General features: G+C 41.5%; 3 protein-coding genes across 3 annotated transcripts; 2 read left to right on the top strand and 1 right to left on the bottom strand.

Moving 5' to 3' along the window:
• Positions 1–1,025: 1,025 nt before the first annotated feature.
• LOC124198677 (persulfide dioxygenase ETHE1, mitochondrial-like) lies at positions 1,026–2,866 on the top strand. Its single transcript, XM_046594647.1, has 7 exons — positions 1,026–1,134; positions 1,315–1,585; positions 1,646–1,790; positions 1,859–2,044; positions 2,114–2,296; positions 2,360–2,482; positions 2,553–2,866. Exons 2-7 carry the CDS (start codon positions 1,361–1,363, stop codon positions 2,579–2,581), a joined length of 891 nt encoding a protein of 296 aa, XP_046450603.1. The 5' UTR covers positions 1,026–1,134; positions 1,315–1,360; the 3' UTR covers positions 2,582–2,866.
• A 112-nt stretch (positions 2,867–2,978) lies between these two features.
• On the top strand, positions 2,979–4,399 carry LOC124198678 (electron transfer flavoprotein subunit beta-like). Its single transcript, XM_046594648.1, has 6 exons — positions 2,979–3,154; positions 3,222–3,380; positions 3,486–3,644; positions 3,712–3,792; positions 3,871–4,011; positions 4,082–4,399. The coding sequence occupies exons 1-6, from the start codon at positions 3,101–3,103 to the stop codon at positions 4,250–4,252; spliced, it is 765 nt and encodes a 254-aa protein (XP_046450604.1). The 5' UTR covers positions 2,979–3,100; the 3' UTR covers positions 4,253–4,399.
• A 47-nt stretch (positions 4,400–4,446) lies between these two features.
• Positions 4,447–12,982, bottom strand: LOC124198679 (DNA-directed RNA polymerases I, II, and III subunit RPABC3-like). Its single transcript, XM_046594649.1, has 4 exons — positions 12,841–12,982; positions 7,119–7,202; positions 6,869–7,049; positions 4,447–4,654 (listed from the first exon to the last, which is right to left on the bottom strand). Exons 1-4 carry the CDS (start codon positions 12,911–12,913, stop codon positions 4,537–4,539), a joined length of 456 nt encoding a protein of 151 aa, XP_046450605.1. The 5' UTR covers positions 12,914–12,982; the 3' UTR covers positions 4,447–4,536.
• Positions 12,983–15,951: the final 2,969 nt, after the last annotated feature.

The raw sequence follows: 15,951 nt of genomic DNA, 5'->3' as shown, positions 1-15,951 counted from the left end.
TGAAAGCTCTCATTTCCGTAACGGGCGGGCTATTCACTCTCCATCGATGACGTCAATGGTACTTTATGGCACCCCAACCGATACAGGCTGTATATTCTGACTGTACACAGCTGACTGTATATGCTGCTATAGCTGGAGCCTTGCGCATACTACACACAGTCTCGAAAAAAAAGTATAGACACGGTGAATGCACATGGTGGTGTTCTCTCTCTCTCTTTCCAGCTCGATCCTTGCCGTCAGATATGGCATCGGGAGTTTGCTCGGCGTGAATAGCCTCGTGCTGAAATTATTGATCGTCCCCGGGCTGGATCGTCGTCGTCCATCGATTAACCTTACCCCCGTTCCTCAACACACACACACACACACACATATATAAGAGAAAAAGACGGAGAGAAAAAAGGGCTTGTGCACAGCACAGTCGGCCCGGCAGCTCGTTTTCATTCTTTCATAAGCTGGAAAGTTATATTCGGTTTCGGCGGGCGGGATAAGGATAGGCGAATGTTTGTATGTGTGTATATATATGTAGTAAAGGGATACCAGGGCTTTTTTTCTCTCTCGCTGGGAATAAACAAACTGCTGCAGTTAAGGACGCGAATATGTATATGAACAGTATATATACACAGCAGCATCACTGGCTTTTATATACTAGGCACGAAATGGGATTAGTTTTTCCTTCTTAGCATGTTTTTTTCTCGTTTCTTTTATTATTAGTTTGTTAGTTTAGAAACAGCAATACATATACAAGATCGTTTGTAGTTTATAGACCTCTGTCAGAGTATTGAGCCGGCCCTAACCTGCCCTATTCCACGGAAACCCGTCAACACTTACACGAATGGGCTTATATTCTTTTAAATCAATACATTTTTAGCTCAAATTATGGTACGTAAGAAAGTTTTGTGTAATTACAGTAATTACATTGGAAGGCGAGGGGGGATCTGTAGATGTGTTGCAGACAGCTCCGTGAGCTACTCTATTTAAATTAAAAGTCATTACGTAATCCCGAAATTTTGAACGCACGTAGTTTCCATCTAGCGGTGGAGTACGAAATCGCATTCAAACTGTTGGATGTTATTGTCTCGCGAGGAACAATCAACCTTCAAATCCGACGTCTACGTGCTTTTTTCAAAATCAAGGGTAAGAAATCAAGTTCCCTCCACATTTGTCTTTTTGTCACAGTTTTTCAGGGTTTTTTGCTTACGTAATTCTAACCTAAACAGGGGCGCCCTACTTGGGTTACTGCCTTATCAGACGTTTCTATAAACTAAAACAAAAAACAACACAATTCAGCTGACCGAAAAAACATTTCTTTTTTAGTTCGCCTTCACTTCTGGTCGAGTGTAACTCAAACCACCGTATTCCAATGTCGATCTTCAGTTCGGCTCTCCGATTCTCTGGGAGGAATGTTCGCATCAGCAGGCAAATATCATCTTGCCTAAGTGTGTCGAACCAGGTTTTAAATTTGAGCAAACCAGCTATTTCTGCCCATGTGTCAAATGAGAAATCCATGCTGACGCATGGATTTAGCAAAGGTTTCAGCACCCACATCGAAAGGCAACCTCATTCCGGTGACTTCTTCCTTCGACAGGCAAGATGGCAATTTCCCAATACCCTTACATAATATTCATTCCATAAACTGTCTTTATAGTTGTTTGATAGAGAAAGCTGTACTTACACATACCTGCTTGCTGACGCCTACTCAAAAGATGCAGTACTCATTGATCCTGTCATCGAGCTTATTGAAAGGGACCTAGAGGTGGTCAAAGAATTGGAACTCAACATCAGATATGCTTGTATAATAAATTAATATAATATTTTTTTTCAAAACCTGTACAATAATTTCTTCTTTTTAATTTTCCAGTGAGTACTCATATGCATTCTGATCATTCAGCAGCTGCCCTTAAGCTAAAAAAGTACCTTCCGTCGTGCAAAACTGTCATTTCTGCAGCTAGCGGAGCAATCGCCGATATTTTGGTTCGCCATGGCGATATCATCCACTTTGGTCGACATCAGCTCGAAGTACGAGCAACACCCGGCCATACCAACTGTAATTTGATCAAAACATGATTACTTTAAGTGATTCGTATTTTCAAGTCGCGTGGTTATATTGTTTCAGGTTGCGTCACATATGTCTGTCATGAAGAAGGAGTCGCTTTCACAGGCGACACTTTGCTAATTAGAGGATGTGGTCGGACTGATTTCGATCAAGGCGATCCTGAAACTTTGTACAACTCAATCTATAACCAAATTTTCTCATTACCAAACATGCTCCGCCTTTATCCTGGACACGACTATCGGGGTACCAATCAACAAACACATTAGAATTCTTTTATACTTGTCTAATTTCTATTTATACATTCAGGCAGAACAGTGACGTCTGTTTTGGAGGAGAAACGCTACAATCCTCGATTGACCAAGAGTAGAGAAGAATTCATTCAAATCATGAAAACATTAAATTTCGCCCACACTACTGATAACCAAATGGGTATGATACTATGCACTTCATTTGCATTTTCTGTTAAGTAAAAAAAACCAATTCATTTAATTTGTTCCAGAACATTCTTTGCCGGAAAGTTTCAAGTAGACGTGCAGTAATCGGATGAAGGAGTTGATAAGCTATCTCTTATTAGCTTATGATACTCAACAGCCATTCATTACATAATCAAGGGGCATATAGTGCTTGTTTTGGCGCACCATATTTTTTAAATAAATTTATGCGGAACTCGGTGTAGCCGTTAGAGTGGGGCCACTGAGGCCTGCAACCTTCTCTGATCTATCACTTAGTCCAATGTCATTCCCCTATCGAATATTGATTTCATTTCCTTTCACTTGTATTTTGAAGGAATAAATTTGTTACAAAAATGAAAAAGAATTCTCGTTTGTTATTGATTTGCTGAATCAGAGGAATGAAACGTGAGATGTAAAAAAATATTCATAGTCGAATGCGCAATCCCACATTTTCAAACACCTCGCAACATCGCTCTTGTGTTCCCGCCAGGTGACGCTAGTGGTTTTAACGTCTTCTGCTTGTACTTTATTTGTCGTGATAACACGATAGAGCTTTCTCTAATTGTAACATTGTAATTTTTATATTGTAATTAAAATGTCTCTTCGAATCCTGGTCGGCGTAAAACGTGTTATCGACTATGCTGTCAAGGTAATTGACTTTTCGAAACTTTTTTAACGATTTAACAATGAAACTTATCGTGTTCTTGGAATTTTAGATCCGAGTCAAGCCCGACAAATCGGGAGTCATTACGGAGGGAGTGAAGCACTCAATGAACCCCTTCGACGAGATTGCCATTGAAGAAGCTGTACGTATGAAAGAAAAGAAGATAGCCAAAGAAATTGTGGCTTTCTCCTGTGGTCCAGCTCAGTGCCAGGTTGGCGATTTGTCAATTTCTAGATTACATAATTTTGGTACAAGATTGTCCATCATGTTACATCCTGAATATTTTTTATGATCTTGGCACTTTGGCGTGTTACAGGAAACACTGAGGACTGCTCTCGCCATGGGCGCAGATAGAGGCATACATGTAGAGGTTGCAGGACCACAGTTTGATACTCTGCAACCATTGCACATTTCCAAGATGTTGGCCCAACTTGCAAAAGATGAACAGATCGACCTAATTATTGTTGGAAAGCAGGTACCTAATTATCTCTTTTATCTTAATTATAACCCAATTATAAGAAAACATTGTTTTTCACTGACAGGCCATTGATGATGACTGCAATCAAACAGCTCAGATGACAGCTGCTCTTCTAGATTGGCCTCAAGCCACTTCTGCGTCCAAGGTTATTACTTATTGCTACTTTTTAAAATAATCAGCAGCGCACAACTGACAAAATCCGTCAATCATGTTTTCTATTCAGATTGAAGCCAAGGATGGCAGCTTGCAGGTGGTACGTGAGATCGACGGGGGGCTCGAGACAATTAAGGTGAAATTACCAACTGTCGTCAGCGCCGACTTGCGTCTGAATGAGCCTCGCTACGCAACTCTCCCCAACATCATGGTACTTTTTTTAATATACGCACAAATGCCCTCGATTTTTCACTCAAGTTTTTTATTTCTTTTCTTTTTAGAAAGCCAAGAAGAAGCCCATTAAGAAACTGACGCCTAAGGATTTAGGCGTCGACGTCAGCCCAAGAATTGAAGTAGTCACGGTCGAGGAACCACCCGTGCGGCTTGCAGGTGCCAAGGTCGAGAACGTCGACATGATGGTGGAAAAACTCAAAGCCCTCGGCCATGCTTAATTTGCAGGGGGGGATTGCAATGAGCATTGAAGAAAACCTGGACTTGCCCTTCTGGTTTCTGCCCATTTGTAGTTTGGCTTTTATCAATGCAAAAATCAAGTTGAAAAGATTACGCTATTACGGAAAAGAATACAAGAACTTATTATACTTACAACAATTCGTTTACTAATAAAATAAAGTCGAAACATTATTAGTTACAAAAAAATGCAAGTGTATTCAAAGAAATAATGAAGTACATTCATTCGTATCCCAAACTTGTAATTTATAAGTTTGCATACCACTTTTTAAAACGCAAGTTTCTTAATCAACAGGTAGATTTGTTGATCGACTTCGAATCCGTGAAGATTGTTGGCATCTCCCTGCAAACGCATCAGCAATCCTCCGTACGACGCATAGGCAGATCTGCACGAATCAATAAAGAAAATCATTACCGAACACTACCCATCATCTAAAAAAGAAAACAATCAAGATACACAAAAACATACAATTAAGGGCACACATGATCATTAGTAGTTTGGTCGAATATCGTGTCATCGACAGTGGACAGTTTGGATAGTGGCTGTGGATTCAAGTAAATATTTCACAACCAGCTAACCACACTGCCAACCATCAATACACTTATTGCCCAAACAATTTGTACTTGCATCAAGACACTTGTGGCTCAATGAGAAGCGAAGACTCGACTGTGACATGGAGACATTTGCAAAGTCCTTTTATAACGAGAAAGATGGGCACACACCACAACATGTCGACGAGAAAAAATCGTACGATAGGCGTTATTAAACGTCGTCGACCAATTAATATCCATAGGGAATTGCTTCGACGGTTCGACGAAAAACATCGACCCCCCCCACCCTTCCATTCTCAAATTAAAAAAGATGTTCGAAGAAAAAGAAATCGTCGTCATTTCGTCAACTAAACCAAGACGAACGTATCTAACCAATACAAGCTTTTTTCCTTTTCTTTTAAAACAAAATCATGTCTTCCTCTTCTCCGTCCTGGAAAAACTTGATTCCTTCTTTTTTAACAACCGCCCTTGGGGTATACCTGTTACGTTTTCAGGTCAAACAAAGTTATTAATCACGCATCATTAACGTCTTTTCACGACCAAAGCCACGAATTAAAACGGTGGCTGCCTCTAGATTTACGAGCTGATCGATAGGGGGAAGAAACTGTTGCTTTTTTAGGTGTCTAATGCGGTCGTATAAAACAACCGACATCCTACCGAACAACCTTTGCCACTCCCGAGTTTAAACCTATATCACCTCGCGTGATTTATTTATATAACCCCCGCGTTGTGCGATTCTCGATTTTTTCTTTAAACCAAGTGAAATTTGTGTTCTCAATTTATTTAATAGAAAAATACGAGCAATAACAAAAAACATCAGAAAAAGGGGGGCAAAGAAATATGATGATGGCTGAAAAGAGTGACGATACCAGAAGAATGCATTTACCTCGTTTACGAAATAATTAAAGGCAAACGCACTTGTGGTACGGACTCCAGACAGAAAATGGACTGGGTCTCAAAAACATCACATCATCAATCAATCAATCAATTAATTAATCAACGATGCATGCAATACGAAACACACACACACACAAAATCGACACACACACACATATGATGAAACAACAACCAATAAAAATTAAAAACTAAAAAACTAATAAATTATAACGATAATTTTTCTTCTTTTTCTCAGCGCAGCTTTTTTTTCTCAACGAGGGGCCCCCGCTCTCGATTTCTTAGCCACACCGTCCGGGTCAGAGGTCGAATTCCAAATGGTCCTAACATTCTACCACCCACTTGGCTTTTATATAGTCGGTGGTGGGCCAGGCCTACCGGAGTAGGCCGAGGCTTCTCCACAAATACAAATGGCCAAAAGTAGTAGCTGACGTCAATTCGCCTCTGGCAATTCCTCATCTTTTTCTAAAGAGCTATATCAATCGCTATGGTTCACCATTTAAAATGATTGGCCCCCTGTCAATCACGTAGTACGTTTCTAGTTGTCGTGTAAACGCGAGTGGTTTTAGGAATAATTCGCAGAAGTCCTGGGTCAAAGACCGATTCGTGGAATTGAAAAATAAAAGGCTAAAAACTAAGTCGGTGCAAGCTTTCTCCTATTATTGGAATATTTATGTTTTCTGGAAAATGGGAGGGGAGTCGGACAAAGTTTCGCCATTTCACTGGAAGAGCCGACAACGCATTTTTATTCCGCCTCATGGGGAAAGAATGTCGGTCACAAGTCCACCAAAAAACTTAGAAAGTGATACAAAAAGATTGAGATTGAATCAAAATGTACAGTTTCGTTCGGATTTTTTAACCGTAATGGCTGCCCCCGGTAACCATCGGAAAGAAAACGCAACGAAATAAAAAAAAAGAGAAAAGTTCGCGCAACAACTCTCTTATTTAGAACGACAACAACAACAACAACACAAGTCGATTTGTTCCAATATCACAAGGACTGAGATACCACCAGCTGTGTTCACCTGGAAAATTCCAACAACAGGCGAACGCAGGGTGGTTCCCCGTCCCGGTGTGGAAATTTTCTCTCCCACATCAATCAAAATTACGTTCAAATGAAGGGAATATTTAAGAAAAAGAAATATGAAACTCACAATCGAGATGACGGCTCGGTCGATCCTTCATCGCCTTCAATGCGATAGACTTTGCCGAACATGACGTACTCGAACGAATCGGCACGGGACGGGATGCCCAAATCTTGCGGAGCCCATTCACCCGCATCGGAACATCCATCCTCACGCAACGTTGTGGCTAAAACCAACCGAAATTTATCGCCTAGAAAAAATTTCAATTTTAATTTAAAAAATTTGTCGATTTAAACCACAATCAAAATTGTTTTATTACCTAAATCCATTGGAAACAGCCACGAATTGATGTCGAGAATCAAATCCATCTTGAATGACTCACTCTCGCAGTGAAGTCGACTCACTGCCAAACCAAATCAAATTGAAACTGATTAATAACAAATTGCGCTGCAAGAGAGAAATCTCTTGTAATTGTCGCTTCATAAATGTTGGTTAAATAAAGAGGGGAAATCTCCAGCTCCCCCCACCATGTTCTAAAAACGAATTAGATGAGGGGAAAGTGGGTCGGTGTACGACTTTAAGGCCAGAGAGATTGAAAGGCTTGAAAATTGCACAAGAATCTTATCAACGTGGAAATCGGGAATAGAAAAATAGGCGCGCACCAGGTGTGCATGTGACGGGAAGTAAAAAATTTGTCAAGTGTGTGCAGGTAATTCAATCAGGCTTTACGTAAAGGAGGGCGGCAGTGCAGTACTATACTACACGTCACCCAAGAGGCCATTTAAAAAATGAACCGAGTCGCACATCGTTTCGCGCGCGCGCAAAACGAACGTGACCTTTCGACCTCTTGTGTTGCCATCTTTTGCTTGCAACGCAGTTGCTGACGAAATAGGAAAAAAAGAAGAAGAAGAAAAAAAGGAAAAAAATATAGGTGGGAGAAACTGGAGTGAGTGGGTGGATTCGCTGCTGGGGCTATCGATCCCTCCGGAGAGAGAGCTGGAAGGCGTCGTTACATGTGAAAAAGAAACGACGCCACACGATATCAAAACAAGGTCACGTGGTACGCTGCGAAATCGGATCAATTGCAAAAAAGAAAAGTGGGGGAAGTTGAGAGAGAAAAACAAAGAAAAAAGTAACTCGGTAAAAAACATTGCACAGACACATCATCATCCCGGACGTCGCTGCCATGCGTCACCTGTCAAAAGATTGTTTATCATCTCATAGATACGAAAAAAGCGCGCAGGTGAAGTTCAATGACAACGCAATTTTATTTAAAAAACAAAAAAGAATCGACGCCATTCGTGCTGGTTGCCAAGGCAACGACCAACCGAAACTTTTATCAGATTTTCGAGAGCGATCAAAATGGCGGTCAATGTCGTTGCGCAAGTGTTTGTGCAATTTCTCTCCATTTGGTTTCCACCTAAAAATTCACGCGCTAAACTTGTACAACGCGCGCACCCATTTCAATATTTATTTTCTCTTCGTTTCCCGAAAAAGAAAAGAAACAAACGACTGGCGAAGGGGGGAGGGAAAAAAAAGGAAAGTTCAAAATCTTTGGTTGCGGGAGTGACGCAAGTGCGCAGTATTTGGGCATCAAACAATTTACCACGTCCTTGGCCAAAATAAGAAAAAACCCAAACCCACCGAAAAAAAAATCGACGTGCAAAACAAAACAAAGACACACGCAAATGCGCTAGTGGCGCATTGTTATTGTTGTTTTGCAACGAGAAATTTTGTTTAAGAAAAAATTCCCACCGTGAAGAATAAAATAAAAAAAAAGCACGGTGAATGGAACACGAATTGACCTTGGAAATATCCTCAAAGACATTGAACCAGTTCCGGTTGGAAATACCTGCAGGCTTTTTTATTTATTTTTTTTCATTTTGATTAAACGATGAAATTTATCTTTTTTGGGGTTTGGTTCGACTGAAAAAGGACATGTCCGGACAAACTCACGAACCAAAATCAAAACAAAGGAGATATTGCGCAACATGACCAAAGCAACTTACCCCAATGGGAGGGGATCAGCGGAATTTCCAAAAATGTTCCACAGGGCGGAAGTCCGGCAAATCAAATTCAGAAAGACTTTCAAAATCATTTTTGTGACATTTCGTCATCTTTTTCTTTTTTTATGTTTTCTTCCTTTGTTCTTTTGTTACGTAATTTATTTTGTCTTCTGGTAGCTTCCGCCAAAAAAATATGCACAACGGAATATCAAAGCGATCCGGCGTCGTCGACGTCGGAGCCAGGAACGTTCGAGTCGGTTGGCCAACTGCGCAGTTTTAGCGAAAAACCCAGCAGCGACGACGACGACGACGTCGAAAAACCCCCCCACATCTCTCACGACCCCCTTTCCCAAACCCACCCACTGAATCCCCCCTCTCTCTCTCTCGCTTGTGTCGTCATCATTCCCCCCCCCCCCACAACCTTCTCCCGATCCAGCACACGGCGCAATCGCTACCCCCCCTCCTAATTCTCCTGTTGACGAACGAAATTTTTAATTCCGACAAAATGAAATGAATCGAATAAATCGGAAATAATTAACGTCGACAAATCAAAAATGAACCAACTAATAAAAATTTTTCAAAATTATTAAAAAGAAACACTTTTGGATTCGATCGAGAGCGGTGCGCTTTTAAAACAAAAATAAAAATAAAATAAAACAACCACAACGTCGACACTGGACAAAGTAGGGCCGTTACACGGGAGCGTGAATGGGTGATCACTAAACGAGGAACCCTGTCCGCACACTCCCGCACCTAAAGTCACGCAGCCAACGACTAACTCTCAAATCCCTGAGTCACTGAAAGAGAGGCCGATAGTCAGAGAGAAATAAAAAAGAGAGAGGTTCGAAAATGGCGAAATGGCTTGGTGTGTGTGTGTGTGTGCAATCATAGCGTGACTCGTTTTCTTGTTTTGTTTGTTTGCGTTTTTTTTTTCTCTCCTTCATTTTCGTAACCGCCGGGGCCACGGCGCCATTTCTGTCCTCCCACCCACCCAGAGCCACCTCACCACCCACCCTCCTGACGTTTGAGGACGAGCTAGTGGAAAGATTGCGTCACGCCGTCGACTAGATAGGAGAACGTGAAAGGAGGAAAGCGGGTGGTTGGGTGGTGGGTACGTGTCCCGCACGAACGATACAACCCACTGGGTTTTCGGGTTGCCCTTCTCTCTCGGTTTCCCAATTGGCCGATTTCAGACTCCTCCCACCGCGGGGCCAATGACGTTTCCCAGCTCGCACGACGGGAAAACAACAACAACAACAACAACAATCGGCCATCAACCTAGAATCAATGGCACTGCACACAAGAGTTGTTCTTCCGTCTTGCCCATGTTAAGTCAAAAAAGTTGCACAAGACAAAGACATTGAAAACGACGTCCAGGGGAAAAAAATAAAAATCTCGAAACTGGACTGGCCCATTGAGCAGCCGTCCAGGTGGCGTTACACAACAATGGCACCTTGTTGCGTCCCTGTTATCGCTACGACGGCCCAAAAAACAAAACTTGTCGGCCATTGTTTAATCTCATTCCAAATGAATTCATTCGGATTTTATTTTTTACAAGTCATCAAAAGAGATCTTCCGGTTGTTGCAATGATGTTACTGACCTCACGAGGACGTTGGCCTTTCCAAAAGATTTGTGGCTATGAATTGAAGGTACACACGGGAGAAGAGGACAAAGTAGCCATTTTCGCACTGCGTAAAGCGTTTCTGTTGTTGTTGTTGTTATACAAGTCCCCGCCCCGATGGCCTTCCATCAATTCCGTAAGACATTGCACTCGGCTTTTGGAAACGCATCCGTGATATTTGCGTAACATTTTCTCTTTTTTTTCTTTCTTTCTTCTTTTTCATTCTCTCCCCACCACCACCATCCCAGAATCCTGCCTGGCTATCCGTCCAATGACAGGTGGGTTGGCCATCAGCGAGGAGGTTCACGGTCGGCCATCTTCTCTATTTCGGGAATCCGATGCAATTCAAAACGAGAGGGGAACCCACTTGTGCGTGTGCGGCGCACACACAATAGGACGAAATCAAATGGGATCGAACGATATTAGCCAAATAATTCAATTATATTCCCCGGGTCCTACTCGCATGAGGAAGAAGAAGAAGAGCGAATTGAATCAGAAAAAAAAGAAGAAGGGGGGCCCACCCACGCACGATGACGCACGGACAAATGGCGGCCGGGATTGACCCTCGCTAACCGGACTGCCCGAAAAGAGAAAAAAAAGTCCATTAATGCGCGTAGTTCCCGAGAAATGACGTGTCACACGGAGTTGGAGCCGGTCGATACGCTTTCTACGAGTCGCACACAATGTGTGTAGCGGATTGAATTTATGAGCCAATATTGAGTCAATCAGAACGGAAATACCAGGGCAGCTTTCTCTCTCTTGACTCTTTGACAAGAGAATCTCTCTCGAATTGAGAGAGAGAGACTCTCTTTCTTCTTCTTTTTTAACTATCAAGTCTCGGGTGAAACGGACCGAATCGCAAATAAGGAGCCCTGAAAAGGTCGGATCCCGGCAACTCTTGGCGATCGATCGGGAGCGAAAAGGGACAAGCAGCAGCTGCTGCTGCCGCCAGGGTAAACTGGAAAGGTCAAGGTTGTGCAAGACTTTCTGCGTCAACGACGTCGCTATTATCAAAACAAACATGGTCGCTTTTTTAAAACTCGGCTCAGGCCCGCACAGGGACTCTTGTTTACCATCAAAGGGAAGAGAGGATCTCATGTAACTAATGGCTATCGCGCTCCCCAAAGGATCGAAACCCAATTAAGAAACAAAGAGACACACTGTGTGTCGTTGATACGAGTTCATAACTCACCAAACGATGGGCAAACGAGACTCTCTTTTTCTTTTTAGATTATCTTCAAGAGGGGCATATAACCCCTATCCAATAACCAAAACAAACAAACTCAAAAGGGGGACTAGTAGGGGTGGGCGATTTCACAAGTGGGCGGAGGCCAACAAACCACACACTACTAACAGCAACCTGCTTCGTAATTCGATTGATTCGTCGTCAAATATCTATGCCCTGCGAACAAAACAAATGATGGAAATAATAATTTGGACTTTATTTTCTCAAGAAGAAGAAGGTTCGTGTTCTCGAAAGGTTTCACCTTGAAGAGTTCGAGCGTCCGGGTTCTTTGTGGCCTGACGTCACGCGTTGTCAAGGCAACTTCTCACCTCTTTTTTTATTTTTTTTTTTTTTTTGCACATCCGATTGATCAACCCCCAACAGCAGCCGGCAATAAATTTGATGCCTTTATCTTTCTGCGCACACGGAACTGGAGATGGATCGCATCAAAAGGGCAATCACCGTTGGCGTGCGTCAAAGCACTTCCAGCACGCGTGATATTGTTATTGAAGTTTGTTGTCGTTGGTTTAAGGGGGGGTTCTCTAACGTGGAAACTGCAGTCGCAGGGGTTTAGGATAGATGGCAGTCTTCTTCAAACACAATATTCAAAAAGTTGGAAACTTGAAAAACTTTGTGTTGGATACTGTCTTGGAAATCTTATAGAAATAGGGAAACTATTCACTTAGAATGTATAGAATCAAAGTGAGCAAGTTCAAACTGAATAAGAGAATCTTTTGAAATGACTTCGCAGAGGGGGTTAAATCAAGTTGCAAAGGAAAACGATTAATCATGCCTGTTGCACAATTGATCATTTTGATTGAACAAGTAGTTACTTTAATGTTTAACATGCTTTCACAAATACTCAGAAGATGTTATTAGGTTTCAATTTCTCTAATTTGGGTCTGCATTGTGTGTTACATAAAACTTGAAGTTTTCGTAAAATGGCTTCCTCATGGTGTAACTTAAGAAGACCGAAAGAAGTTAAGCCTGATGAGGGATCTAACCTTACTTTCATATTAACCTCCACATAATAATGCTATTTTGCAGTTAAAACAGGAAATAGAAAAGGGCTTAGGGAAAAGATTTGTTTGCAAGCACATGGAAATCTCAAGAGTTGGTTCAACCAATGCCAGAACACAAAAAACGAACACATGGGAATAAAGAAACTTAACGATAAATGTTCATTACCTCTGTCAAATTTCTTTCCTTCAGGATCAATGTCTTTAACATCGAAAATATCTTCAAATAAAACACCGGCCATGGTTGTAGGAGCTCAGACTTTGGATACTTTTTCAAGTTTGGTGATTTTTTCGTCTGCTGACCATGGTAAACACAGCATTGCCCAACAACATTTGATTTAACTGATATTTAAGTTTTCTATCGGAAAAATTTGAATCTTTCCGTGATTAAATTAAAAGCATCTTCTATTCCTGAGCTCAAATACTTCATATTGTTACCTAAAAGACTTTTTAGTAACATTCGCCGCGTAAAATTGACATCGAACCTTGGCTTTTTCCTTCGAGTTCATCTAGCGGAGGAAACTCACATCAACTACTAAAAACGGTTTAAAATAAAAATTCAAAGCGTGCCTGTCCTGTTACGCCACCGCACTTCGAAAATCACCACCAACTCACGGGTTACAAACCAAATCTAACCAGGAAAATATGAAAATTATTGGGACGGTGTTATTAGGGCGGGTTTTTGGTCTTTCTGTGGGTTTCATGCAAATTTTTATTTGGATCTTGATTCGTCCACAGGTGGGCTTATCAAATTTGTTGAGACGAACAATTTGATATGAATAGAATCCCGATCCGTTCAGTGGATGTTGGATTTTAAGGGGGGGGGGCGGGTTCGATTTTTTATCATTTCTAAATTTATCGATATCGTATTACATAGTAATTAGTAAGCATGCTGATTATCGAAGAAAATTGGACAAGCGTGAAGTGTCGTCAGTCGTCTGCTTTCGTTAAATATAAAATTTCGAAAAAGTCGGAGATAGCAAGTTCAGGATTTATTTGCTTTCGAAAACCGTCATCCTCCATGCTGTTTAGCGGGTAAATAAAACTAATTAAGAATACAAATATATTGAATTAATGATTGGGGGAGCCATAGAAGAGTTAAACCCAAATTTGTGAAGTATTACTTGACTTACTTCCTTACTAGCATTTATCATGGCCGATCATGGCACTGTCGATGCATTTCAGTTTGTTTGTAGTATGTAACCTTTTTCTTTTTTGCATATTTGAGGCCAGAGCCAACCATCATAACCACTAAGTTTGGCTTGTGCTGGTATTGAGCAGCATGTCACCAGAAGTCTCTTCGCTTGGGTATGATTTTCATTACTGTGATTGACCTGTGACCTAATATAATAATTCTGCATTAATGCATCAATCCAGTGCATTACATGTAAACCTTGAATTCTCCCATTCATTAACAATTAGATTTTCCCAGTGTCTCATTTTCAACTTTTCCTGACTTGTTGTTTCAGTCAATATTTTGTCGTAACCCATTTTCTATTTTTATTTAGACAAACAGCATCCCTCTCGATTGGAGAAACTACCGATGTCGGCCGAGTCATGGATCTCCCTTTTTCCCCTTTTTTAAAATGTCCTCGTGTACACCCATGTGAGTGTGGGTGTATTCACGAGGACACCCTTTTAGCCGCTTTTAGCCTATCCCGTCTGGTGTCATTCAACTCTTCAGCGGATGGATGGAGCAGCTGACGTAGATGCCTGGCTGTATTTCCCAGGCATAAAGGTAGGACAGAATTGATCTTCATTCTTCCTTTTGGACAATTTTGGGTGACGTTGATTATAAATCGTTTCTTATAGTCACGGAGTATGTTTATTCCTGATGAGCTAGGCGGTTGACTGCTGCAACTGTTTTTCTCTCTCCTTTTTTTTGGTTTTCTCAGTCAGGGTTCACTAAAAAATCTCATTTGTCGAACGACTTCAGATCAGGCTTGTTTTTGTACCTTACAACTTATTCAGTTCCATCACATTAGAAAATATTTGAACTTTAAACACTTGAAGCAAAGTGCAACAAGACAATTTCAAGCTCTGCACCTAACAATTGATAGGATGTCACAATCCTTGACGTATTACGTAACTAACGAACCGTGGAACCCCATACCCGAAACGAGTGTTGCGATAACCTTCTGAATATATTAAGTCGCCGCTCCCAAGTTCTTTTCGGTTCTTGACTAATAGCTACTTATTTTCATATTTAATGTCATCTATTGGCAGCGCTGCTGTCGTCGCTAGAATAAAAAAGGTAAACGAAGAAAGACAGCGAGCTAGCTCATTATTACCAGCTAGCTGGGAAATGTATGCTAATGCCGATAGTAGCTAGCCTGTCAAGACGCGTCCCCACAGCCCACCCAACATCGTCGCCTGGGCTGGCTGGTGCATCTCGATTTGGCTGACTTGTTTGAATATCTATCTACTTTTAAAAGCCCCATTATACCATCACCATCAGCCTCCTTCTGTTTCACTTTAAATTCTTGAATTATGGAGAGCAGCTAATGAGAAAAGTGCATCTTCGGTTGCACACACACACACCCTTTTCGCCCGCATTTGATACAGTTGAAACCAGTCGACGCGTTTTATTCTTATATTCCCCCCAGCAGCAGCATCTCTAGCTCGTACAACACAAGTCTTTTATTTCATTTAACATGGATATAATTCCGTCGTCGTCGTGCTGCTGCTCTTATTCTTCAGCTCTTCTTCGTCCCTCGTCTCCACGTCGCTCTCGCTTTTCTTCCCCGGCATCTAATTAACTTGTGCTCTTCTATCCTCCTCCTTCCTCCGGCCAGGATCTATCGCACGACACAAGGAAAGCGGGAATTAAAAAATTCAATAGCCGCTCTTATTCTCTCTCCTTCTCTTGCCGCTGTCATCAGGGAATGGCACACAGTTACACACACATCCCTTCATTCCGTATATATACATAACCAAATATCAAAATAGATCATTGATAATAACAATACACACAAGAAGAGAAAGGACTTTTTTTCTTTCTTTTCTGTACCCGTCTGTACCCTACGTCGTAGGTTATAATCATTTTATTCCCTCCCAATCAGTAATGGCAAGGGGGATTCACCGCTTTTGTGTGTGTGCCGGAATATGTATAATATGTACGTAATAGACAAGATATAACGGCGTGTTTGTTTAGGGTATATGTGTGTGTAAGGGCAACTATACTATTTGCCGGTTGCAAACAAACAACGTCGGATGAAGAAACAAATTCGAACTCGGTCCGTGTGTGTGTGTGTGTGTGTACCTATACATGCTGGGGTCA

Source organism: Daphnia pulex, chromosome 7 (genome assembly GCF_021134715.1).
Source record: "Daphnia pulex isolate KAP4 chromosome 7, ASM2113471v1".
NCBI classification, from domain to species: Eukaryota; Metazoa; Arthropoda; class Branchiopoda; order Diplostraca; family Daphniidae; genus Daphnia; species Daphnia pulex.
Note: the sequence above shows the minus strand (reverse complement) of the source record. Positions and strands in the feature narration are given on the sequence as shown.